The 25,772-nt window shown below is 41.1% G+C and overlaps 1 protein-coding gene across 7 annotated transcripts in view; it reads right to left on the minus strand.

The window, feature by feature from the left end:
* The window catches only part of ftz-f1 (ftz transcription factor 1), a 751,575-nt gene that overhangs the window by 135,130 nt on the left and 590,673 nt on the right, over nucleotides 1-25,772 (minus strand). For 6 of the 7 annotated variants that reach the window (XM_067146957.2, XM_067146959.2, XM_067146960.2 and 3 more), the window contains one exon: nucleotides 3,524-3,874. In XM_067146957.2, the coding sequence (XP_067003058.1) occupies nucleotides 3,524-3,874 (351 nt within the window). Of the gene's footprint in view, nucleotides 1-3,523; nucleotides 4,958-25,772 lie in introns of those variants that run through there. The other variant, XM_068228022.1, reaches the window with a different exon arrangement.

Genomic DNA, 25,772 nt, shown 5'->3' on the forward strand with positions numbered 1-25,772 from the left:
CACATCCCTCCATATCGGGTCGGCGTCAGGAAGGGCATCCGTCCGTAAAATTGGGCCATATCGAATGTGCCGACCCCAGGTAATTAGGGGGAAAAACTAGGAAGAAGAAGAAGAACCGTTAGGGAAGTGGAGTTATCGCGGTGACTACAGTTGTGGGTGTCACGGAACTGCGCCATTTCTAGCATGTTGGGTTCACGAAGGACAACTAACTAGCACTGTTCGGGAAATAAGAATTTATCGCTAGAAAAAGAAGCCATAATTCATCAAGATGACTGCCCTGAAATTTGACAGACTTGCTTAAAATGTAGTCTATCACGGACCTGTCACTTCTAACGGTGACTACTACGAAAGTAATATCCTACAGCAAATTAGCAATTTTTGTGTTCAAGGGACCTGTGTGTCTACACGAATGTAAAACATGCGAATAATATACGTAAGCATAAAAACGTACTTGGAGAGAGTAAATTGGATCTGCCATCATGGTAGCTTCCCACTCGGTTAGTCAAGAGTTTAATTTCTAGCTCTGCCTTATGCTTAAGATTGCTTTAAAGTCACTAATGAGTAGATTTAACCTCAAGAAGTGTTTTACGATGGAATTTCAACTCCAACTGCAGACTAATGCCTGGATAGTACATAAGACACAACCGCTTCCTTCCCAATCCTAGACTAAAACTGACAATAATGTGCTGACCCGAGGTAATTGGGAAACGGCTAGGAGGAAGAAGAAGAAGAAGAAGAAGAAGAAGAAGAACCGATATACGCCAGTACAGACACAACATACACACAGGCTAGACAGTTGATTTCGTACTCCCAAGCACCTTATATGAAGCAATAACAACAATGACAACAATAACACGTTGGAAGCTACTACTTGAAATCTGAGGCTTCCCCACGGAACACTAGACCAACACTGTCAATCTTTGTTCCACGGATTCTTTATTCTCCCCAACAGTTCCTCGCATGTCTCGCTACTGGCCCACCCGCAACGTTCGGATAGAATCATTTCTTTCTAACACGAATTATTTTCTCCCCCAAACTAGGAGAAATGAAGGGATCACTACAGTTCAAAAAAGCCACGACTTACCAGCTAGGAAATTTAAGAATATTTCGAGCCTCAAACACAAATATACAGAGAAGAATAAGTTCCAAACATTACATACACGCTGAATGTTATCTACAAATAACTCGGAGAGAACTGGTGTGGTTTTAAGTGAACTCCGGCAAAAGTAATGAATATTTAACTGCCCCACATCGAAGGTTTATGTAACGGATCGAACGGTATAATATCGCACCATTTACATATCATCAAATCTCCTCACCAAGCCATTTAAATTACCGTACATGAATATACACTACGACCTTGAAATCTCGCTTTCAATTCGAAATGTATTTTCCACGGCACAAAGCCATGATAAAGTATGATTACAAATTAAACTGAGAACCATCATTAACCTTTTTGCATGTCATCTGTAAGCATAAGCTCGCCAGATGGCCATGATCTTTAAAGCGTCAAGTCTTTAAGATCTGACACCATGGTTAACATCATCATCACACCCAGACACACAGGGCGCCAACTAGAAAGACTCTCTGGAGACCACACGACATCAATCAATCTGCACCAAAATCTATGGGTATATGCCACTAATGCGACAGAAAGAGAATCAGCGAACTGGTCTTCGATTCACAGGGCCCGGGGTTCGATTACGGGCCGAGTCAAAGACTTAAACTGCACATGGTTAATTCCTATGGCTTGGGAATTAGGTGCCTGTGCTCGTCTTAATATGTTTCTCTTTATCCACACACAACACACAACAGAGACACGCAATAGTGAATACATTTCTCCACATAGGGACGGCGTCAGGAAGGGCATTCTGACGTAAAACCGGGTGATAACCACTGTAGGGTTTTTGTGGACATACGATTTAGTTACATGGGTTGGTACCATTTTCCTATGGGTAGACAGAACGCACGGCGAGATAGCACAACGATCAGCATACCTACAGTCAGAGTCAGAATTTGAGCATCGGTTCTCCAAAGGAGTAACTCCTAATCCTATTGAGGAACATCAACATGCTTGACTATGAGGGTGAGTAGGAGTTATTCGTAATTCTTCACTTAGTAGCTTACACGGCAAATACAAAAGCTCTACAACCGAGATAAAAAAGAAAGAAGAAGCCTAGCAGTTTTATGTCACTTTAAATATGGTGATAAATAGACCATGGGACCACTGTATAATTTTATGTGAAATCCAAACCCCTAGGCGTGACATTTCACATTGGAAGACGTCATATCAAAGATTCTAACTACGACGCCGTGTACTGAGTTAACATTCGCTGACAATCACGTCAATTTCATTAACAACATATAAAGCTTCGGTTGCACTAAAAACATCGTTAAGCCTATTGTTTACACCGACGATATGATAGAACTACTGTTTATACTGGGACTAGCCAAAAATCGAGCCTGTGCCTTGTAACAGTCCTTAGATATTCACGGTAGAAAATCAACGATTAAAACCTTGAACACTGATAATATATACGCAAAAGAGAAGAACAGAGATGTCTACGAGGGGAAAATAACACGACCACTTTACGCCATAAATAATACTTTTCCAAGTGTTAGCACAACACATTCCCGAATATGTAATCAACTTGTGTATGAAAGACAGTGGTTACGTAGGCAAACAATATGAATACAGAAGACATTAATTTACGAAATCCAAGGTTATAAGACCAATGCTGGTGCTCCCAGGAAAGAAAACATGACTATTGTAGGAATGAAGGGATGCTGATCACCGATCAGTTTGACGAACGACTTTAAACGGCCCATGCGCAATAGGGCGCAGTGCGGCGCGCTGAGCTGGAACTAACAGACCACTCCCATCGCCTCCACATGTACCAGATACCAAATGGGTTTCAAAACAGAATTAGGGAGCCCATCCCCTTAGTAATACGGAATGACATGTAACTCTTAGCTTCAATAAGCTTTTAAAATTGTTTTCAGATTTAACTCTACAATCCTACCACAGCCCATGTTAACTCTAACAGTAACACACACGTTAAAGCTCAAAACTATAGAAGTGTCAATATTTGGAGGGACCAGAATTAACTTCATAACAATGACATGATCACTGAACATATTTTCCTGTTCCAAAACGAAGCATACCGGCGATACTGATTAAGTTTTGAACTTAACTGAAGCTTTTCAAGCGAGGTTAAGTTCCAAGTGCCTACAACGATAACACGAGGAAAGTCAGGGATATTTTATCGTAACTTTTTATTCTCGAATCTCCGAGTGCTCCATTTTATTTTCAGCAATCTCTGTGACAGAATTATGGGATATCTACGAACTGAATATATTACACCGGTTTATAACTGAATTTATTTTATATCTTTAGACGCGTATTTTAAAGGAGAAACACTAAAATTATGAGAGAGTTTACATGCTAATTAGTCAACCAACTAGTGTTTTGGGGAGGGTATAAACATCATACAATCTGAAAAATTGACAAAAATCAGCTTACCTTCGAGCTTCATGCCGACCTCGAGACACTTTTGAAAACGGCAGAAGGGGCACCGCTTGCGCTGCGTCTTGTCGATGTGGCAGCTTCTGTCGGCGACGCACGTGTACACCTTCTTGTTCTGCACTGTGCGTTTGAAGAATCCTTTGCACGATTCACAGGTAAGCAGGCCATAATGATATCCAGACACCTTGTCTCCGCACACGGGGCACAGTTCCTCGATCGTGTCCTTGGTGTCGGGTAGGTCAGCTACAGGGGTGGCGCCGCCCAAGAGGACGCTCTGACTACTGCTGTGCTGCGGCGACGCCTGGTAGTTGCCGCCCACAACCTCCATCGACGCCACCGAGCCGCAGCCTGCGATCGAGAAAAAACACGAAGCGTCCATATTAATGAGTCCACTACCTCCTCCACCACCACCACCACCGTACATCTGTTGTTGTTGTTGTTGATGGTGGTGCTGTTGTTGTTGGGTTTGTTGTTGTTGGGGGTGCATACCCGTCATAGCGTATGAACCCAGAGGCGGAGACCCATACAAAGGAGGCGGCATGCCACCTCCCTGGTGACCGCTGGGAGGACTAGACAAAGTACCGCCGCCTCCACTTCCTCCGCCACTACCACCACCGCCGCCTCCACTACCGTTACTACCACTAGGGCTTAAGTTAAAGGGGGACATGTTCAGGGAAATGAGAGCGGAGTGGTGCTCCATGTCCAATAACATAGTATGATCAACTTTGCACTATTCACACTACAGAGAGCACAACTTCTTCAAAAACACTTTATCATGAACCAGTTGAAAATTGTAAACCTTTGATACATACATCCTTTTCCTTCCTTTCCACTCCGCATACAATCACAAACCAAAGTACGTTGCACACTGAAATCGAAAGTGAACGAACGAGTTAAGTTTCACTCAGTTAAAACATGTCAGGTACGGGGCACCACACACAGCACACAATAATCCGCTTATGCAGTTACAAATCACGTTTAACCCCACCCCCGTTTTAGGGGAGGGAAGCACACTATTCAACAATAATCCAAAAGGCACTGAAAAACCGCTACGCCAGCTTACACGACTTATCGAATACTTTAAATTCTCTAGTCCAATAGAAGCTCATTCATAAACTGCTAAGAGTACAAGGTAGACGAAAATCCTGGCTCTTATCTGTCACACACACTCATGACACTGGATTAAATCCAAAAATTCCAGTTGTATAGTCCAGTAAGTGACAACACGCACACACTGAGCACGATTACACGTTATATCCAAGAGAGAGAGTAGCAGTACGATGCTGTCACAGCTTGTCCAGGCAACAGACTGACAAGGTAGCGATGCTGTTTTACTTCCCACTGCTGCACAGCGAATGACGGACGATACAGCACGGTGATACAATGGATAATGATTAGAGCCCATGTAATAAGTGAAAGTGTGCTTGGTGACCTACTTTCTCGTGAACCAGGTCTATGTTAGTGCTGTTGTGTAGTCAGCTAGCGAGAGTGGTCCACAATGGAGGGGGGCGAGACGCGTGGAGGGGGCATCGTGGGGAGGGGAGGCGCGGCAAGCTGGCGGGAGGGGATCCTACTTGTCCCACTGACCTACTTAACAATATAGAATCCCAACAAAGCCAAGCGGCGGGGGAGGGTACATTTAAGGGAGATAGCCTAACTTCATCCCTTCAACTCATTCCACAACCAGGGAAATAATTAAATTGCCAGATTTTCACAATAGCAAAGATAAAAAAGAACCATTCTCGTCTACCTGCTCTGGCCTGAGAATGCACCCTCTCCCCGTCGCTATAAGAGGTTCCGTTTGAACAGGTATTCAATTAGGATTGACTGGGTTTTCAGAAATAATATCAATGAAAATCGCTACCGCTTAAAGCCAAAGCAAAAAAAGCTACGAAGGAGGAGTATCTTCCCAGAAATCTACGGTACGGATTTCCTTTTCATTCCAACAGCCGATCCCGCAGCAGGGCAGCTTTAAGAGACAGTCCACAGAATTGCGGCCTGAATTCTCAAGGCCATCGTTGCAGACAGAATCTATTCGAACCTGAAATAATTCTGCTATGGCTCAGCTAAAGGAAGGACGGTATTATGAATAGAATACTAAGCGGACTTCTTGGATTTTTTAAAATAATTTCCTAATTAACGTGCAAGTCGTAACATACACTTATTTTTATCTTACTCCCTAGAACATACGACTAGTATAATACAACTCAAAAACATGAACGACACAGACTGCCATATTTCTAAAACCACGAATAACAGCTGAGAAGATTCGTCGCGCTGACCACGCGCTACCTCGTAATTGCAGGTTTTCGGGCTGAGCAACAGTCGCCTGGTAGGCGAAGACTCAGCCGAGCTGTTCGCTATGGGGTTTGTGTTTTTGTTTGTTTGTTCTAAAACATGTGAACGGCAGCCTAGGGGCATTGAACATGGAATCAGAACCATAGGCTTGTTTCGACTGGGATACGGACAGAGCAAAGGCGATGACACTTTGCTGTTTCACCCTACTGAGTCCTTGTAAGATTTCAGTACGTGTGCCAAGACCGAGCGAGTTGGCTATGCGTTTGAAGGCGTGTAGCTGTGAGCTTGCATTCGGGATATTGTGGGTTCAAACCCAATTTTCGGCAGCCCCGAAGATGGTTTTCAGTGGTTTCCGATTTTCACGCCACGTAAATTCTGGGGCTGTGCCTTAATTGAGACTACACACACTTCCTTCTTAATCCTAGCCCTGCCCTATCACCATAAGACCTGTCTGTGTTGGTGCGAAGTTAAACAAATGCAAAAAGAAATGTGCGCGAAGTGTAGACTTCATTCAAGAAACACATCTCAGTATTTCAACCGTTGAAGAGTGGAAAAATATTCTTCCTGGCCATTTTTTCCAATTTATTGGGGTCGGCACTTCATGGCGATTTGGCTCAGTTTTACGACCGAAAGTCCTTCCTAATGTTTACGCTTTGTAGAGGGATGTAGACCTACTCACTATTGAGTGTTTCTGGAAGTGGCTGGTAAAGAGGTGTGTTGTATATACATGAACAGAAATGAATTAAGAGGAACATCAGCACCTAGTTCCCGAGCCAGAGGAATTAATCAGAATCGGCTGGGAATCGAACCCAGGATCCTCTGAACCGAAGACCAGTACGCTGAGCATTCAGCCAAGGAACCGGACCTCTAGTATTTTCATCAAATAATAATAATAATAATAATAATAATAATAATAATAATAATAATAATAATAATAATAATAATGCTATTGTTTTTACGTCCCATTAACTACTTTTGACGGTTTTCGGAGACGCCGAGGTGCCAGAATTTTGTCCCGCAGGAGTTATTTTACGTGTCAGTAAATCTACCGATACTAGGCTGATGTATTTGAGCAACTTCAAATACCACCGGACTGAGTCAGGATCGAACCTGCCAAATTGGGGTCAGGCGGCCAGCGCCTCAACCGTCTGAGCCACTCAGCTCGGCCTTTTCTGATTTCTCACCATATAATGAGAGTGGGATATAGTATTTCAACAGTGATTTATAATAAATTACACCAAATGTAAGACCAAGAATTAATGTCACAGCGGAGGATTTTACTTTTATTTTATATCTCAAATAATGGGGGGGGGGGGGAATCAATAATACTCTACTTTGTATAGTGGTTTTGGTTAAAGTTATTACAATGTTACCCCTATTGGGATATTATTGATATATGGTTCTGAGTGTAAACAGGTAGGTTGCTGTTTGGGACTAGTTATTAGGATACGTTCCTTAAAAAGTTTATAGTGGTGAGCCGGACTGAATGGTTTAGACGGTAGAACCAAATTGGCAGATTTGATCTCCGCAAAGTTCGGTGGCATTTGAAGGTGCTCAAATACGCTGCCTCGTGTCCGTAAATAAACTCCTGTCAGAAAATTTTCCCGGCACCTCGGCGTCTCCGAAAACCGTAAAAGTACTGTAGGTAGTGGAACGTAAAACAAATTATTATTTTTTAACCATGGTGGACCTGGCATTTTTTTGCACTACTTGAACAAAGTTTAACAGATACGCATCTTGAGCATTTTTCTTCTTCTTCTTCTTCTTCTTCTTCGTATTCTTCTTCTTCTTCCTCCTCCTCCTCCTTTTACTATAGCTTTTCCCACACCTGTGGGGTCGCGAGTGCGAACTGTGTCACACATGTGTATTTGGCCTTGTTTTACGGTCGGATGCCTTTCCTGACGCCAACCCTGGATGTGATCACTAATGCGCGTTTTTGTGTGGTGGTTGGTAGTGTTGAGTGCTGTATGAATATGAAGAGGAGAGTGTTAGGACAAACACCTAGTCGCCGAGTCAGAAGAATTAATCAAACGAGTGTAAAATCCCCGATCGGATCGAGAAGCCTAGACATGCTTTCAGAAACGATAAACAGCGAATTGTTCGAATACCGGCCCGCACCACATGGTTCCTTCAGACTGAATATCGTCTATAAATTAATGGTAGAGAACACACTCTTTAAGGACACGCCAGCAATGGGTCAGTACTCAAACCCAACGCAAACAGTAGATAGCCACTTAGCCACTAGTGTGTTGAATGAGTCATAACAAAGGCAGTATTTTTCCATACTCAGAAAATTATTCGATATCAGGACACTAAACGATGAAATTATTATTATTATTATTATTATTATTATTATTATTATTATTAGCCCGCCTGGTGGCTGTGATCGTTAAGGCGCTGAAGACTAAACGGTCTGACACCGAGGTTAGCCGGTTCGAGTCTATTTGTTGGAAAAACTTCAGCATCAGAATGTTCGCCGGCAGGGTAGGGGAGGTGGTGGTGTACAATTTCTAATCACTAGATTGCGTACCAAAAGCCTGGATTAAATTCCAAACCTCTCTGCAGTGCTCATATGGAGTGAGGGCATATGACGCTGTTGATGGTGATTCGTCCGTCGGATGGGGACGTTAAGCCTTGAGCAGGCCCCTTGGTGCTATTCGACAGGAGTAGGCTATGTGCCGGCACCAGGTTTCACCCTCTCCATATATCACGTCATTCATTTCATCTCATTAACTCCTCTGATGAGGTTGACATCAGGAAGGGCATCCGGTCATAAAAACTCGTACGACAGATTCACCTCACCTCATAACCGACCCCGTAGAGAAACGGGACAAGGGTTGGACAAACATTCTTCTTCTTCTTCTTCTTCTTCTTCTTCTTCTTCTTCTTCTTCTTATTATTATTATTATTATTATTATTATTATATCAGTCCCGTGTACAGAAATAAGATCTCTGCTCCTTACTGCGAATTCTTCAGTTCGATTCGATTCGAGGGCTGAAATGGGGTTTTCTCAGCCCACAGAGGAGAATCAGCGATCCCGCTCAGGAAAGTTTTTTTCTTTTTTGCTATTTCCTTTACGTCGCACCGACACAGATAGGTCTTAAGGTGACGATGGAATAGGAAAGACGCTTAGGAATGGGAAGGAAGCGGCCGTGGTCTTAATTAAGGTACAGCCCCAGCATTTGACTGGTGTGAAAATGGGAAACCACGGACAACCATCTTCAGGGCTGCCGACAGTGGGGTTCAAACCCACTATCTCCCGGATGCAAGCTCACAGCTGCACGCCCCTAACCGCACGGCCAACTCGCTCGGTGGAAAGTTATTTAATGCGATTGAAGAAGTCTTTATGCTAATCCCATGACATCCCAATGCCTACGGGCCATCTGCCTTAGCAGGTCTACTTCTCTTAATGGACTGAATAAAGCAAATGCAAATTTACAGCTTTAGAGAACTACCAAGACATCCAATTTTACGTGGAATCCAAACCGTAGTCGCCTCAATGAGAAGCCAGTGACGACGTCACTCGGCTATCACGCCCCTCTAATGAGCTGTTTGAACTATGGGCTGAGTTTCTATCATCATCATCGCCATCATCATCATCAACATAATCATCGTTGTCGACACTTTTCACCTTCCAGCGATCGGTTCAGTAAAGGATGAAGTGGATATCCTTGACACGAATAAATACCGTAGAATGAACAGAATATGCCACTACAAGTGTTAATATCCAAGTGGAACAAGTAGTAAATCTCAAGAAAACCTGGCATCTAGTTTACGAATGATACACTGATGTATCTTATTGAAAAGTGATGAGCTTGTTACTCTTCTAAAGGATAAGGAATACAGGAGCCTGACGTGAATTCATTTATGGTTCTGGAAACATGTTCACTTCTGTTGTAATGAACTAATGATGATACTGTCTGGCTCCATGGCTAAATTGTTAGCGTGCTGGCCTTTGGTCCAGAGGGTCCTCGGTTCGATTCCCGGCCGGGTCGGAGATTTTAATCTTAAATGGTTAATTCCCTTTACCCGGGGACTGGGTGTTAATGCTGTCCCCAACATCCCTGCAACTCACACACCCCACATAACACTATCCTTCACCACAATAACACGCAGTTACCTATACATGGCAGATGCCGCCCACCCTCATTGGAGGGTCTGCCTTACAAGGGCTGCACTCAGCTAGAAATAGCCACGAAATTATTATTGTGATGATATTTCGTGCAATGATTAGGTTGTGATAAACTTGGTAAGTCACGTAGGCTCCCTGCAAAAGTGACAGGTTTATTTGTTTGTTGTTATTTTATACTAAGGCGACAACTTCCAGGTTGCCGTCAATTTCAGATAAACTCCACTGGGGTAACCATATAAACGAGGTTGTAAATAAAATACAGATCTCTGCATATGGTTAAGAGAGTATTTGTTTTGTTTTTTTACGTCGCGCCGACACAGATAGGTCTCCTGTCCACGATGGGATAGAGAAGGAAGGAAGGAAGGAAGGAAGGAAGGAAGGAAGGAAGGAAGCGATAGCCCCTGCATTCAACTGGTGAGAAAATGGGAAACCACGGAAAATCATCTCACAGCCACGCGACCGTAACCGAAAATAAAAGCTGACCTTCTAAGCACAAGTAGGGGATTCGATCCAAGCTCAGCCCGGTAGTATTTTAAAGTCCTCAAATATGCCAGCTTCGTGTCCGCAGATTTACTGGCACGTAATGAACTCCAGCTGAACAAAATTCCGGCCCATTAATCTTCGAAAACCGCGAACGTACTTAGTGGGACGTAAAACCAATAACATCAGCATTTATTATTAACATCAATAACAATGTTTAATTTAATATTTGGTATAACCACATAGATTGTCCTTCCAAGTTGTTATTAATGTTTTGTCACACTGGGGAGTTCGGCAAGTTCTCTTCTACCACAGTCGTGGTTCCAATGCAAACAATAATTAGTGAGCGAAATCTAACTTTCTCTAAGTTGACGTCAGGTAGTATTTAACCAATGATCCATGATAATGCAATACACAGTCAGAACGGAAGAAAAGCTACAAAAAGAATTTGAAATCAATATTCATTACATTCAGTCTACTACATGACGAACACAACGACGAGACGCATTATTAAAATTTTGGTTTCTTAGATTTCTCTTATATGTCAACAGGGAATCTGTTACCTAGGCGACAGTCCTAAATGCAGATCGATGATGATAATGACTGATTGATTAATGTCGCCTTCGTTTCTGGATAGGTATGTCTGGTGCGGGTATCTTCCGCGATTCATTTATTCAAGCACCCATTCTTTTGCACTGCTCTCTGAACACTGAGGCTCTACATACTAACAACACAGCGGTTCAAAGATGAAATGATACAAAGTATAGATTCGTTCTTCTTCTTTTACCTCTTTTCACACATATGTGGGGTCGTGGGTGCGATCTGTGTAGCAAATGTGGATTTGACCTTGTTTTACGGCCGGATGCCCTTCCTGATGCCAACCTTATATGGAAGGATGTAATCACTTTTGCATGTTTCTGTGGTGGTTGATAGTGTAGTGTGTTGATTGAATATGAAGAGAACAGTTTGGGAACAAACACTCAATCCCCGAGCCAAAATAATTAATCAAACACGATTAAAATTCCCGACCCGTCGGGGAATCGAACCCGGGACCCTCTGAACCGAAGGCCTCAACGCTGGCCATTCAGCCAATGAATCGGAAAAAAGTATAGATTCGTTATGCTGTATTATTCACTTTGCGGTGTATTTACAGACTTTAGATATCCGAAATCCGGATCGAAGTATCAGAGACTCTGACAGAACTAGTTTCATCACCCACCACCATGGTTCAAAAAAATAATTATAGTTTGATGAAACACATAATGGACGACTGCAGAATGTTGCTTACTGGTATGATTCAACGGTAGTCACACCAAATTAGTTGACACGCAGCCGAATCACACAATGCGTATCGTATCGGAGATAATTAGATTTACTCCCACTTTTTAGGTAGCGTATCCTCCCACTACATCATCGGGAAAGTGCTCTCCTACGAGTGTACAAGAAAGTAATGAGCGACATTAACATGTCAATCTATGGAGACATTGATGATGCTGTTAACAACAGGCTACGCTCCACAACAACATACACCCACCTCTTAGGACCGACAGGAATCAAGCAGAGGACCTCACTAGAAAATCACAACTTACTAATGCTCACGGGTAAACGAGAGGGTTTTGATCTACTTCGAAAGACCAGGGCAACGATCAGTACGATTCGATCTCGCCATGGCAGATGTCCCAAATTACTGCGTAAGAGGGCAAAACTTTCGTCTACAGTATGTGGTTATGGCGCTCCATGGCAAACAGTCCAGTACATTGTAGAACAGTGTTCTCTTACGAAATATCAGGAAAACCCCTAAGACTTTTTGCAACTAACGGCATCAAGTGTCTTTTATCCTTACGCTAAATAAGTTGCTATTTTTAACGCCACGACCTTGGCATGTCTCCAACCTGAATAACGTATAATAAAAAAAATGCGAAATAGAGCAAGTGTACAAACACAGACTTTAAATTTGTTAATATCAAAACAATATACTAATTATCCTGAGCATCATCCATCTATTACTAGTTTTTGATAGATGCATTATCTCTAGGCACAGGCCAAAGAAAATGTAGCTTCCAGTGAAGTCTGTCTTATTTAAGGCCGTGACAGTAAAGCATAGCAAAGTCACCTCCGTACAGGCCATGAAGGCCCTTGGAGGAGTGGAATGTAAAGGTTTCCACCATTGTTAACCTCGGCACGTGATGGGGTAGCGTGGTTAGCTCTACGCCCGGCCGCCTTTGCCCCCAGGAATTAACCTGGTACTCATTTTTTGGGTAGGCTGAGTGAACCTCAGAGCCATATGCACCTCCGGAAGTGGAAATCTCGTTTCTTAAATTTTACGACTTCCTGACGGGGATTCGAACCCACGTCCTTCCGGGCCAGGCTGCCCCTCCGTGACAGTATGAACGTTTATTTTTATAAATACCTAACAGTTACGTTCTTCGGTCTGCCGAAACTATTTTTTATTAATAAATTTATAAACTATCCGAAAAAGAAAACATATATTAAAAACTATTATACTTGAAAAAGAAACAACTTACAGACTAACTTCGATATCTCGAACCTCCATTACTCGAATTTTCAATATCTCGAAGTAACTTAAATTTTCCGACCGTTTGTCCTATTCTTCACATGTATTTATTTCTCTGTTACTCGAAATTCGGTTACACGAATTTCTGTATTTCTCGAAGCAAACATTTCCTCCCTTGAAAAAAAAAAACAAAAACAAAACAAACATACTCTGTAACCCGAATTTTGTGCAACATTAACTCTGCAATACGTTTTTTTGGTTTGTGAGGAAGAGTTTACAAGTGAAGAAAGGCTTACAGTGATGCTGGGAGTAATATGACGGGAACTGAAAATTTAAAACTTCTAGTGTTCAGAAAACTGGCGAAGCCTCGCTGTTTCTCGGGTATGAATTAGTGGTCACGTAAGAAAGCAACCCACGAAGTCGCAGATGACAAAGCTCCATTTACGAATTTCGGTTGCGTGGTATTAACGAGAGGTTTCAACGTGAAGGTAGGAAAAGTTAACAGAAGCGGATTCTTTCCAAAGGTTTTAAGGGAGGTAGGTTATGTTTCTTGTTTCACTACTGTACCCTGTCTTCTAAAAAGTTACTATAATAAGGGTTATAATTAAAGTGATGCCGTAAAATAGAGTTTGTTTGTATATTTTGAAATACTGTTGAAAACAATGTATTCTCGTACATATGATTCAATTATGTGCAGAAAGACATTTACTGGTAGCACATAAGTGAATTGTTTGTCATTGGCAGGATCTTTGTTCAGATGGTCGATATGCAGTTCGTCGTGCTTAACCTCACAGTTTGCCCGGACCCACGTGTAACCAATATTACGATTTCTACCCCACTTAAACCACTCTGTTCCACTTGCTAACACCTCTTCACACCCAGAACGCTTGACTGCATCGCGCGAGTCGTCCAAACCTTACACCCTCACTCGAACTTACTTATATTTCACTCACATATCACTCCCTCACCAACGTGCAGTACTCCATTGCCCGGCAGCAGATGGATTCAATTATGTGCTATACATACTCAAAAACGGTATTCTCTGTATCTCGAAATTTCGATAATTCGAAATAAAATTTAGCTCCCGAGGTGATTCGAAATATCGAGGTTCCACTGTAATTACAATTAATGAATTAACTGAAGTATGGAAGCTGCTGAGATAGGGGTGGTGCTGACAAAGGGAGGTCGAATTTTGAGGATTTGCCTTTCATTAAAATAATATTTTAGCTCTGCTTGAGCGTTTTTGCCAATGGGCCTTATTTTGTTCAAAACTTAACGTTTAAAAATCAATCTTCAAATTTTTGTAGTCTTATTCCCGGAGATATTTTCAACTTGTCTCCGTGGCGTATTGTACCAAAAACATGAAATTAAAAGAACAATTAAAAATAAAGAAAAATAAATTTAAAAAGACCAAGGTCGGATTCGAATTAGTAAAGTTCAATTCCCAACGCCAATGCGGTGGCAACTACGCCGCGGAGACAAGTCGGAAATATCTGCCAGAATAAGACTATAGAAGTTTGAGGATAGATTTTAAACAATAAATTTCGAATAAAATAAGACCCACTGTAAAAACGCTCGAACAAAGCTAGGATATTTTTAATGAAGGGCAAATCCTCAAAATTTGAACAATTTTCTTAGAAGACCACATGGCGACCTCCCCTTGTGAGTAATGACTTTCAAAGCGCGACTAGTGCGTCTGAGTGTTATGAAAGTTGCTACTCACAGTCGTGTTACAATGGCACTATTTGGTAGACCCATTGATTAAAACAATGACAAACTACCTCGCTTATCATCATGCCTTGAACGCCTCATTATAGCACCCCCAACAGCGTTTACAGTTTTCCTATAACGGCATAACCTTTACTATGTGACGATCCAACCAGCCTCAGGATGAAGATTTAACAAACAAACAAACAAACAAACAAACAAACAAACAAACAAACAAACAAACAAACAAACAAACAAACAAACAAACAAACAAACAAACAGATAGCAACAACACATCTGGCTAGACTTTAAACTTGGTCTGTAAATTTCCGGAAAGAGCTAAACGGAATAAGAGTATTGCCTGTTGAAATAGTGATGGCGAATGAGTGTTATTTTACCAGCATCTCGCTGCTATCAGGCATTATTCACCTTTTCATATCACTAAGGTTGTATGTGGATCCACATACTGAGAGCTTGTGGTAGTGGTGGGATAGAGTGAACGCATTCTCGAGCAAGCAATAATACTGGCAAAGGACAGATGTAGCCCGCGGGCTGAGCGCTACTCGCAGCGCGTGTTTGCTCAATCGCAGTATAATAGCTACGAACTTCTTCCACTACCTTTTGGCAGTTCCAGATCGACTAGTGTTAGATAAAGATTGTAATGGACCTACTCCTTCAGACAGACACCAGTTACGGCACAACTTCCAGTATTATAAAGAATTATGACTCAACAGGTTATCAAAACACTTCTCTTGTTTGCATCGAAAGTGGTGGTGTATAAAAAGTGATAACATTTGATCTCCACTCCAAGGGGAATTTTTACAGCAAGCACGCTTCCGTAAACTTCAACAGGCGCGTTAATAACTGTAACCAGGGTTAGGACAAACAAGTTCATCTAACAATAAATAAGCTTATATATTTTTGATCCTCAAAGGTTTAATTAAAACTGCAGTCTGACATACAAACATTTTACTTATAGACTTACGTCTTTCGGCGTTCGATCTGCAAGCCAGTGTGAATTAACTAAACACCTCCACAATCCTCTATTTGAAACTATCTCAGTGGTCTGCCGGGCTGAGTGGCTCAGATGGTTAAGGCGCTGGCCTTCAAACCCCAACTTGGCAAGTTCGATCCTGGCTCAGTCCGGTGGTATTTGAAGGTGCTCAAATACGACAGCCTCGTGTCAGTAGATTTACTGGCACGTAAAAGAACTCCTGCGGGACTAAATTCCGGCACCTCGGCGTCTCCGAAGACCGTAAAAGTACTTAGTGGGACGTAAAGCAAATAACATTATTATTATTATTATTATTATTATTATTATTATTATTATCTCAGTGGTCTCGTTTAGTTTCACACCTGTTATCAGTATACCACTAAAAACAGAGTCAAAAATATCGCACCCTTAGTCTGCCTATACGCCTCTTACCCTCCATAGCCGAGTCCATTATTCTCCTAGGTAACCCATCCACCTCCATTCGCCGCAGTGTTATAATTCCTTTTTCGCCTCCCGCACGTTCTTTTCTCTCTCTCTCTCTTGTACATCCTTTATCTTCTTTCGAACTGTTGGAACCTGATTCCATGTACACTCGACCGCATAAAAATTGGGCGACAAGCAGAAATGCGAGGATATTCGTAAAATGTGGATAGCCGGTGGCCGAGAAGACGACACTTCGAATCCTACCGCCTGCACAATATGTTCCTACTATTTCAAACAAGAGGATTTTGAAAGAAATCTTCTGTGACGGCCAATTTTTGTGCGGCTGGCTGTACATGTGTGTAAATGCATATGGCAACCCGAGCTACTGGGGTCTCGTAACTGAAGCTATATCGTTCCCAGACCCTAGGTTGAAATCCTAATACTGTATCGACAAAAGCTACTATCCAGGGTGTGCTAAGTAAGTTCCTCGTTTTCTCCTATACTCAACACTCATTCCATAACAAATGAAGATACAGTACTATATTTCGAATCCTCAGACAAATACTTCAACCATAGGTTAATGATTAGTTACACATGCGATCACAGGCTTAGCAATTAGTACACATCAAAGGGCTGAATGACCAGACTTCTGGACTTTGGACCACAGAGTTCTGGGTTGGATTCCTGGCCGAGTGTTAGAATTTAAATAATGCACAGTTATTTCCTGTGGTGTGGGAGCCGGTTGGTTGTTCTGTCCCTGCAACACCAACTCCAACACTATACTCAAAGTCAGTCTCCTTCACATGGCAGGCGCCACCCACTTTCATCGAAACATCTACCTAATTAAAATTGCTACATTAAATAATAATAATAATAATAATAATAATAATAATAATAATAATAATAATAATAATAATAATAATGATAATAATAATAATAATAATATATTATATAATAATAATAATAATAATAATAATAATAATAATAATAATAATAATAATAATAATTATTATTATTATTATTACCATGAACTTCAGCAATAAAATATATAGATATATAGATACATACGGATGATAAAACCTTCTTCTTCTTCTTCTTCTTCTTCTTCTTCTTATTTTAAAAAATCTGTTTACCCTCCAGGGTCGGTTTTTCCCTCGGACTCAGCGAGGGATCCCACCTCTACCGCCTCAAGGACAGTGTCCTGGAGCTTCAGACTCTGGGTCGGGGGATATAATTGGGGAGGATGACCAGTACCTCGCCCAGGCGGCCTCACCTGCTATGTTGAACAGGGGCCTTATGGGGGGAGGGGAAGAATGGAAGGGATCGACAAGGAAAAGGGAAGGAAGCGGCCCTGGCCAGGTACCATCCCGGCATTTGCCTGGAGAAGAAGTAGGGAAACCACGGAAAACCACGGAAAACCACTTCCAGGATGGATGAGGTGGGAATGGAACTCACCTCTACTCAGTTGACTTCTCGAGGCTGAGTGGACCCCGATTCCAGCCCTCTTACCACTTCTTTTCAAATTTCGTGGCAGAGCCGGGAATCGAACCCGGGCCTCCGGGGGTGGCAGCTAATCAGACCAACTACTACACCACAGAGGCGGACGATGATAAAACCTCCCATTTATATTTCCCCCCTGTAATTTTTCGGCCCAACAGGAAATGGAGGGAAAACTGAACATCCTCAATAGGAAAGCTATGTAGACTGCAGGATCAAAGGAAGGAGGCGGCATATGAAAACCGGCTTAAACAATACAACTGGAAACTAACGAGACGAAATATGCTGGTAGTTAGGAGAAAATTTAATTTTAATATTAACTGAAACGGAACACGAGGACCATTTCAAGTATTATTATTATTATTATTATTATTATTATTATTATTATTATTATATTTTTAGGGACCCAATAACGACTGTGCGAGTTTGTTTTGTTTGGTTGGTTTTTTATTTGGTAAGGAAAATTTCCAATCAGTTGTTGCTGCAGCACGGGAGTTGGCTTCTCAACTGAACTGTGATTTCTTTTTCTTTCTCTTTTTTTTTTTTTTTTTTCGCTAGTGGCTTAATGTCGCATGGATAGGTCTTCGGCGACGATCGGATAGGAAAGGAGCCATTGCCCTAATTAAGGTACGGCCACAGTAACTGCGTGGTGTGAAAATGGGAAAACTCAGGGCTTCCGATGGTACGTTCCGAACCCACCACCTCCAGAATGCAATCTTACAGGCACGTGGCCCATACCACGCAGCAAACGTTCTCGGTCTGTGGTTGTCTGTCTTTCTTTCTTTCTTTCTTTCTCACACCAGGCAAATGCTGGGGGCTTTACCTTAATTAAGACCACGGCCACTTCATTCCCACTCCAAGGCCTCTCCTATCCCACCGCCACCATAAGATCAATCTGTGTCGGTGCGGCGTAAAACAAATTGTAAATAAAAATGATAGTTTACAAGTATTGGACTACAATGTTGTTAATGGAAATTCGAGGAATACTTTCCACCTTCGTCAGTCGTAGAAAAGATGCATTAATATGTGTCAATGAGTCTTTCACATTGGCGGGATGCATTTCATCAATAACTCTGCCTCAGCACAGTTCGTAGAAACTGACGAACCTCATTGTTATTATCCCTGGAAATCCAATCAATTACCTTATACTGATCCTTTTACCAGGGTAAGGTAGGGTCGTAATTTTCACATTATCCATTGGGTTTTGCAGTTTCCCTATAACTGTATAGCCTTTGGTGGTGCTATTTGAGGATCCAACCAGCCTCTGGGCTGATGACCTAACAGACAGACTGTGGTCTTACAATTTGCATGTGTGTATGTATGTTTAGTCCTCAGCCCAAAGGCTGGTTGGATCCTCAACAGCTCCGCCGTCAGCTGTCATAGATGGCCTAGGCATCACTGAAGAGGCGTATTAGGGACATGAGGAGTGAGGTAGTTTCCCGTTGCTTTCCTCATCGAGCCAAAGGTTGCTATTTCATATCAGTCCGCCAAGCCCACTGAAATGCACCCACCAACCAACCCTATGAGCAATATTTTCACGCCATTCATAGCAGGGACTGGCTGCAGAAGGAATCGGCATTACTAGCATCACTCATACCTCAGTCACTTTCATTTTATCAAAGCCAAGGATAAAGCTGAGACAGATCAATGAAAGTAACAAAATTGTTCTAGCCCATACCAGAAGACACAGTGCACTGTAAACACTAGGTCCGCCAGCAAAGGCACAACGATTTGCACACGCGTTCGATACGTCAAAGTTCGATTCACGACTATGCTACATATTCAGGACTGGTTTGAGACTGGAATGGGCTGCAATCTATACTGAAATCGGTACATTTACCTTCTAACTAAAAATTAAACGCAACTTCAGGCCAACTAGGTTCGGGCCCCACTGTCGGCAGCCTGAAGATGGCTTTCTATGGTTGCCCATTTCCACACCAGGCAAATGCTGAGGCTATACCTTAATTAAAGCCAAGGTCGCTTTCATCCCAGTTCTAGACCTTCCTTACATTTTACTTTATTTGGCATTCGGCAAGTACCCATGCAGCCAGCAAAATATCATGTACAAATGCAGTACATACATCAACAATATATATAAAATACGTGCAACAGATGACATATCTCAATACAATACAGACAGAAAAACAACTCATGTTAGTCACTTCGCAGCACACGTAAAAGAACTTTCGACGGTAAATGTCTCATTTAAATCTTTAGATCAGTCATATATACAAAATGGGCAAGTGCGAAATAAATGTTATCACATCTTAATTCTAGACGTGTATTATCGCATCTCGCCATAAGACTTGTCGGAGTCGATGTGACGTAAAACCAATACTATACACATTTCAAAGCAAAATGTAAACAAGTGATACATAAGCTCAGTGATCCAAGACAAGGTGTTCCTAATGAATTTTATGTATATTTCATACATTTCCAGCATCATTACTTAAATGTGTGCATGAAACTGCATTAGGTTATGTTTTCGCACCTTGAAACTATAATAATAATAATAATAATAATAATAATAATAATAATAATAATAATAATAATAATAATAATAATAATCTCTCATTACAGGGTATCTTAACCCTAGAACACTAACCCTATTTCACCACACATTATTACTAACCCTTCGTAAATTTGACTACTCCAGTTAATAATTGTTATATTTTCTACGTAACAGCTTATATTTGGCAAGATTTTGGTTATTTAGAGTTCCTATTATGTCGTAAGCTCAACAGGAATCAAAATACGTAGATATTAAATAATTTTATGTGATTATTTATTAAATATAGAAAACTTGACGCACAAACAATATTAAATGAACACGTTTTGTAAGAAATGAATTTTATAACACAACATATTCAAATAAACCCTTAAAATTATGAATTTGGGTTATTTACATAGTAAAGAAACCAAAACTACCAAGAAAATAAGTAAGTATAAATGAAAAAAAGGCATGAAGAAACATTATACTTATATAAGTTCACACTATCACTAACCGTTCGTCAATATGACGACACCCACCCATTTATTACAAGAATGAGCAAAGATATCAAGAGTCGCACATGCCACAGCCAATAACTGCTCGAAAAAAACAGCTACACAAAATAGCGGCACGCACGCATGCGCGGAAGGCAATAAACTATACCGTTCTGCTAACTACCGTCGAAAAATTTACGAAGGGTTAGTGTTCTAGGGTTAGGTTGTAATGCAAGGATTTTTTTCCCTGACTACAGCATTATTTCGAGCGCCTACAGTAATAAATAATCCTTTTTTTTCCCGTTCAGCAATTAAAATGAGACTGCTTAAACAATTTAACTGAACGTGTACGTCAAATATATGGAAAGCTTTACAACAAAATACTAAAACCACAGTGCTGCCAAACTGGTGCAGAATTAAGAACTTAAAATGAGACTTTCTGCAATTGTCTTCTTTAAGAGAGTTGTAAATAATTCTTATCCTTGGCCAACTTTCCATTTCAGAGAGTTTTGAAAACACCACCATAAAAATAAATTTTAACAAAGCATCCTTCCTTCCCTTCTGTGGATGTGTCTCCAAGAAAGCCGTTTCCATGTCCTTACATTTCCGGCCGATATGAAAAAAAAGTGCAGAATGGGATCGCAATAAACCACTCCCCTTGCTCGGTACGACCCGCAGGCCCTTTTCATGAAGACATCTTTATTGAACCGACAAAAGGATGAATCTGTGCCAACGACGGCCACTTTTATGGGCGAGATGTTGGGGAGATGGCTCCTTGGGGAATGAGAGGCAGACACAAGTAGCCAATGGTTACGAGGGGTGGCCAGGGTGCACCCTCAACTGACGATACAAGCCATCCCCTACCGAGGGATTGGTGTTGCTGGTTATGACAGCAATAAAAGGGAAACGAGAGAAAAGAAGAAGCTGCTAGGTTACAGGTACAGAGGGACAACATCTAACAACTATGCCGGTACCTTAAGTTCCATGCAAGAAAAGTACGGTTCCAGTAGAGTTTAGCATGCAGTGTTGCCAATTTAGTCATTTTATAGCTAGTTCTATTTTGAAAAGTCATGTGCTACAAAATTGTGTACGTCAAATATATGGAAAGCTTTACAACGAAAACTAAAACCATTCAGAGCTACATTTTTAGCTATAAATTTCCACAGCGTCAGACATTTTGAAATTCTTCCATTTTAACAGTCTACTTTTCTTTACGATTCATGGACATTTTTTAATATTTAAAGTGTGAAACAAAATAAAAGATCACAGGCACAGTGCGATAATCTTTGAAAGAACGGCCGATCCCTTCACCAGTCGTGTCAGCGGACAACAGACTTCGACACTACAAGCTCATTAGGCGTACGTGAGGCAGAAGGCAAAATATACATTGTTGTGTCAGAACATTGTGCACTACTCGCAAGTGACCAGGCATAACTAACAATGAGGTGAACAAAATTTACCGATCAACTGCTGTCACGCCTTCCACGCGATATAAATACTTTTCGTTGTTATTGGTAACTTACACCGAATAGCAAAATACTCGAATACAAGAGAGATTATGGTTGAGGTAGATGATAGTGAAGAAAATCCCTATCAAGACCTTGTAGCCTACTCTTGGTATCTCCTTTAGTAATACTACCATAGTCAAATGTTGATGCAGAACGTGTCTTTGATCACCTTAATAACGTAAAATTAAGATCAAGAAACAGAATGATGACACAAATATTAGATGTCATTCTGCTTAAATTTCAATCAACTCACAAATGTGACATTTTGTAGCCACGCCCCCTTCTATACTGTCAGCGACTCGAGTGAAACTTATGGGAAATATACTTGACCTATCTTGAATATCTTTCCGACAGCACCCAATACTTGAAGGAGAATGTTTTGTCCGTACTATTAGTAGCATTCGGAGGCAATTGAAAGACATGTGGTGTCTCTAGCCTATAGCGGGAAAAGTTTGATTACTTCCTCCATGTTTCATCGTGCTGAAGTATTGTGCTTTTGCCAGTTGTACTGGCATTCTGAGAAGAGAAGAGACTGTTGTAGTGTCTCTAATCATCACATGTTACATAGCAAGTATGGTTCGAATAAATAAAAAATAAAAAAAACCTGGTAAGCGCAAATTTTCTGGAAACTACCGGACTGGTTTCTCAAGTAAGGAAGATGTCGGTGAGGTTATGGTTACAGAGGCTGAATCTACACCATTCGCATAAATAAAGCAGGCAGAATGGCGGAAGAAATTGAGAAGTGTTCAAGAAGGGAGGGAAGAAACAAGAAGTCCAGAGAGGATGGGGAGAATGAATAGTATTGAGCAGGACAGTTTTAAAAGTAAGATTTCTGTTGCAAAACTTTGAAGTCATTTTTATCAGTTCGACATTTTTCTCATTCTTGGTACAGATTTCCCCTACACTATTAATGCTACAGGAATTAAATTTCTACAGCTTTTTCTTACATTACGAAGCTACAAAGATAAGAAGTCAATTTACTATAAAATGTATACTTTTCAAAATATGGTAATTTAAGGGACTTTTTTTTTAGAAAATACGTCTTTGGGGAAAAAATCATATCCTGGTAACTAATAAATATTTTCAAAACTTCTTCTTATTGTCAATGAATGCTCAAGCTAAAATTGGTAGGAGTTTCAAGTTAATATCTTTGCTCAATTTTAAGAAAATGGTACCTGAAAATTGGAAAATTAACACGGGCGAGATAGGGCAGGCTTATTCCCCTTAAAATAATTGGCACCACTGCAGTAGGCTACTCTTTCGCGAGTACTTCTAATATTGCTACTGTCTTCTGCTGCCTCTAGCAGTGCCACTGGAGACGAAAAGCATGATGAGGAGACCATATTTTTCAATGACTGGGTGAGTTTATCTAGCCTTTTCTTAGCTATTTCAGTGTAATTTTAGCCACGTTTAGCTATATTTTTAATACAGTGTAGCTGCTGTTTGTGTTTGTGAGTTGACAGCACTTTTAGCATGGCTTCTGCTCACTTGTTTTCGGCTCCTCTCTTTCATCGTTGCACCGAGCTGAGCAGCTCACAAACAAACATGGGACAGAAAAATAATAAATTTGATCATACTATCATATTTTGCTTTACTAAACATACATATTCTCAGTATTTTGCAACTTGACCACAATTAAACCACGAGAAAACACGATGTAAAAACTGCAATTATGGGGGCTTCTTAGGTTGCGAACAAGTATGCATCTATTTAAAAGAAGCCTTTCTGATTTACTCACGCCCTCGAAACTTACTGCCTTTAAATTTCTATTGTGTCTATAACGACACCCAACATGTCAGACAAATTCTTAAAGAAACACAGGGGCCGATGACCTTTGATAACTAAACATCGGAAGTTACACTTTTCTATCGTTTCACACCTCCCGGTTCCCTTAAATAAAAAGCAACAACAACGCATAAATAATACGCATATCGAAAAGAAAAAACATCGAATGTTCCCATGCATGCGTTATTACCCTAAACACAAATGGTGCTGAACACAAACTTGTCGCTGCCAGTTGTTTCTGTTAATATACAAAGGGCGAGGTTAGGTCGAAAAGAGTTGAGTTACGAGAAGTTTCGCACTTACGGGGAATGCACATTTTAATAAACCATCCCTTGTTACGGCTGAAAGTGTGATTTACAGTATCTACCACATAGTCCCGTCTCCTGATACGGGGTTGTGGATGAGCAGAGATAAAAGTTGATTGCACATTTTTACGGCCGGATGCCCTTTCTGAAAGCAATCTCAGTTGAAGAACTAATAAAGATTAAATGAATGATTGTGAATGAAACTGGGTAACGGGCCAGAAGGAATCGGCTATGACCTATGAATAGTAACTATCCCGGCATTTACCTGGAAGTGAAAATGGGAAACCACAGAAAACCATTCTCAGGACAGCCGATTGTGGGGTGTGATTCCACTCCGTCTCCCGAATACAGAGCTTGGCTCCATAGTCGCTCCGGTTGAAACTGTTATTTTTGCATTCAATGAGCGCAGTTCAGATTTTTCCTAACACCTTCGCACTTGGACTACAACACAATGGAACTTACTAATTAATATTAAACTATTTTTCTGAAATCCTTTGAACAAAATAATTTTCTAACTGTCCCGGCAGTATGATCCCTTCATTCTGCGGCCATTGTTTAGAGAAATATCGTAAATATCATTTGCATTAAGTGAATAATAAAGTTCGGTAACATATTTCGTTTCTAAAGCCGCCAATCATATTCGTTCTCAGAACTGTAAAGTGAGACGGCGAGCACATTGTTTATTAACGGAAGTGTGTGTGATTTATTACTGAGCGATAGTTGAGAACTGCATTGGCATTAGTTAACAACACGAGAGTCAGTTACCAAAAATTGAAATTACAATGTGGAAATGTTAGAAGATATTTCCTTATATTAACACCTAAGTACTTACAGTATAATAATAATTTCGTGTGGCTATTTCTAGCCGAGTGCAGCCCTTGTAAGGCAGACCCTCCGATGAGGGTGGGCGGCATCTGCCATGTGTAGGTAACTGCGTGTTATTGTGGTGGAGGATAGTGTTATGTGTGGTGTGTGAGTTGCAGGGATGTTGGGGACAGCACAAACACCCAGCCCCCGGGGCCATTGGAATTAACCAATGAAGGTTAAAATCCCCGACCCGGCCGGGAATCGAACCCGGGACCCTCTGAACCGAAGGCCAGTACGCTGACCATTCAGCCAACGAGTCGGACAGTACTTACAGTGATCCCCATCAACACAGTAATTCAAACTGAGAGGAACTTTTCTCTTGGTGAAACCCACAACCTGACTTTTGCACCTTGCTTACCAACATTCCATTGTCTGCTGTCCATATCACAACTCTGTCGAGATCTTTTTGCAGCTGTTCACAATCCTGTAACTTTTGTATTACTATATATAATATAACGTATAACATCATCTGCAAAAAAATATTATATACGATTCCAGTTCTTTATTCATATCTCTACATAGTATAAAATAAAGTTCTCGATCCTGTCTGTCTGTCTGTGACAGCTAATCTCGAGAACCACTGGATAGATTCTGATGCGGTTTTCACCAATCTGTTACACATTTCTCGAGAAAGGTTTATACTCGTATATAAAAACATTCATCTACGACCTAAGGAAGCCGAGAAATAACGATTTCAGTGTAACAAGTCGAAGAAAGAACAGTCGTTCGTGCGTCATTTTTAGCTTACG

The sequence above is a fragment of the Anabrus simplex genome, chromosome 5, assembly GCF_040414725.1.
Source record: "Anabrus simplex isolate iqAnaSimp1 chromosome 5, ASM4041472v1, whole genome shotgun sequence".
NCBI lineage: Eukaryota > Metazoa > Arthropoda > Insecta > Orthoptera > Tettigoniidae > Anabrus > Anabrus simplex.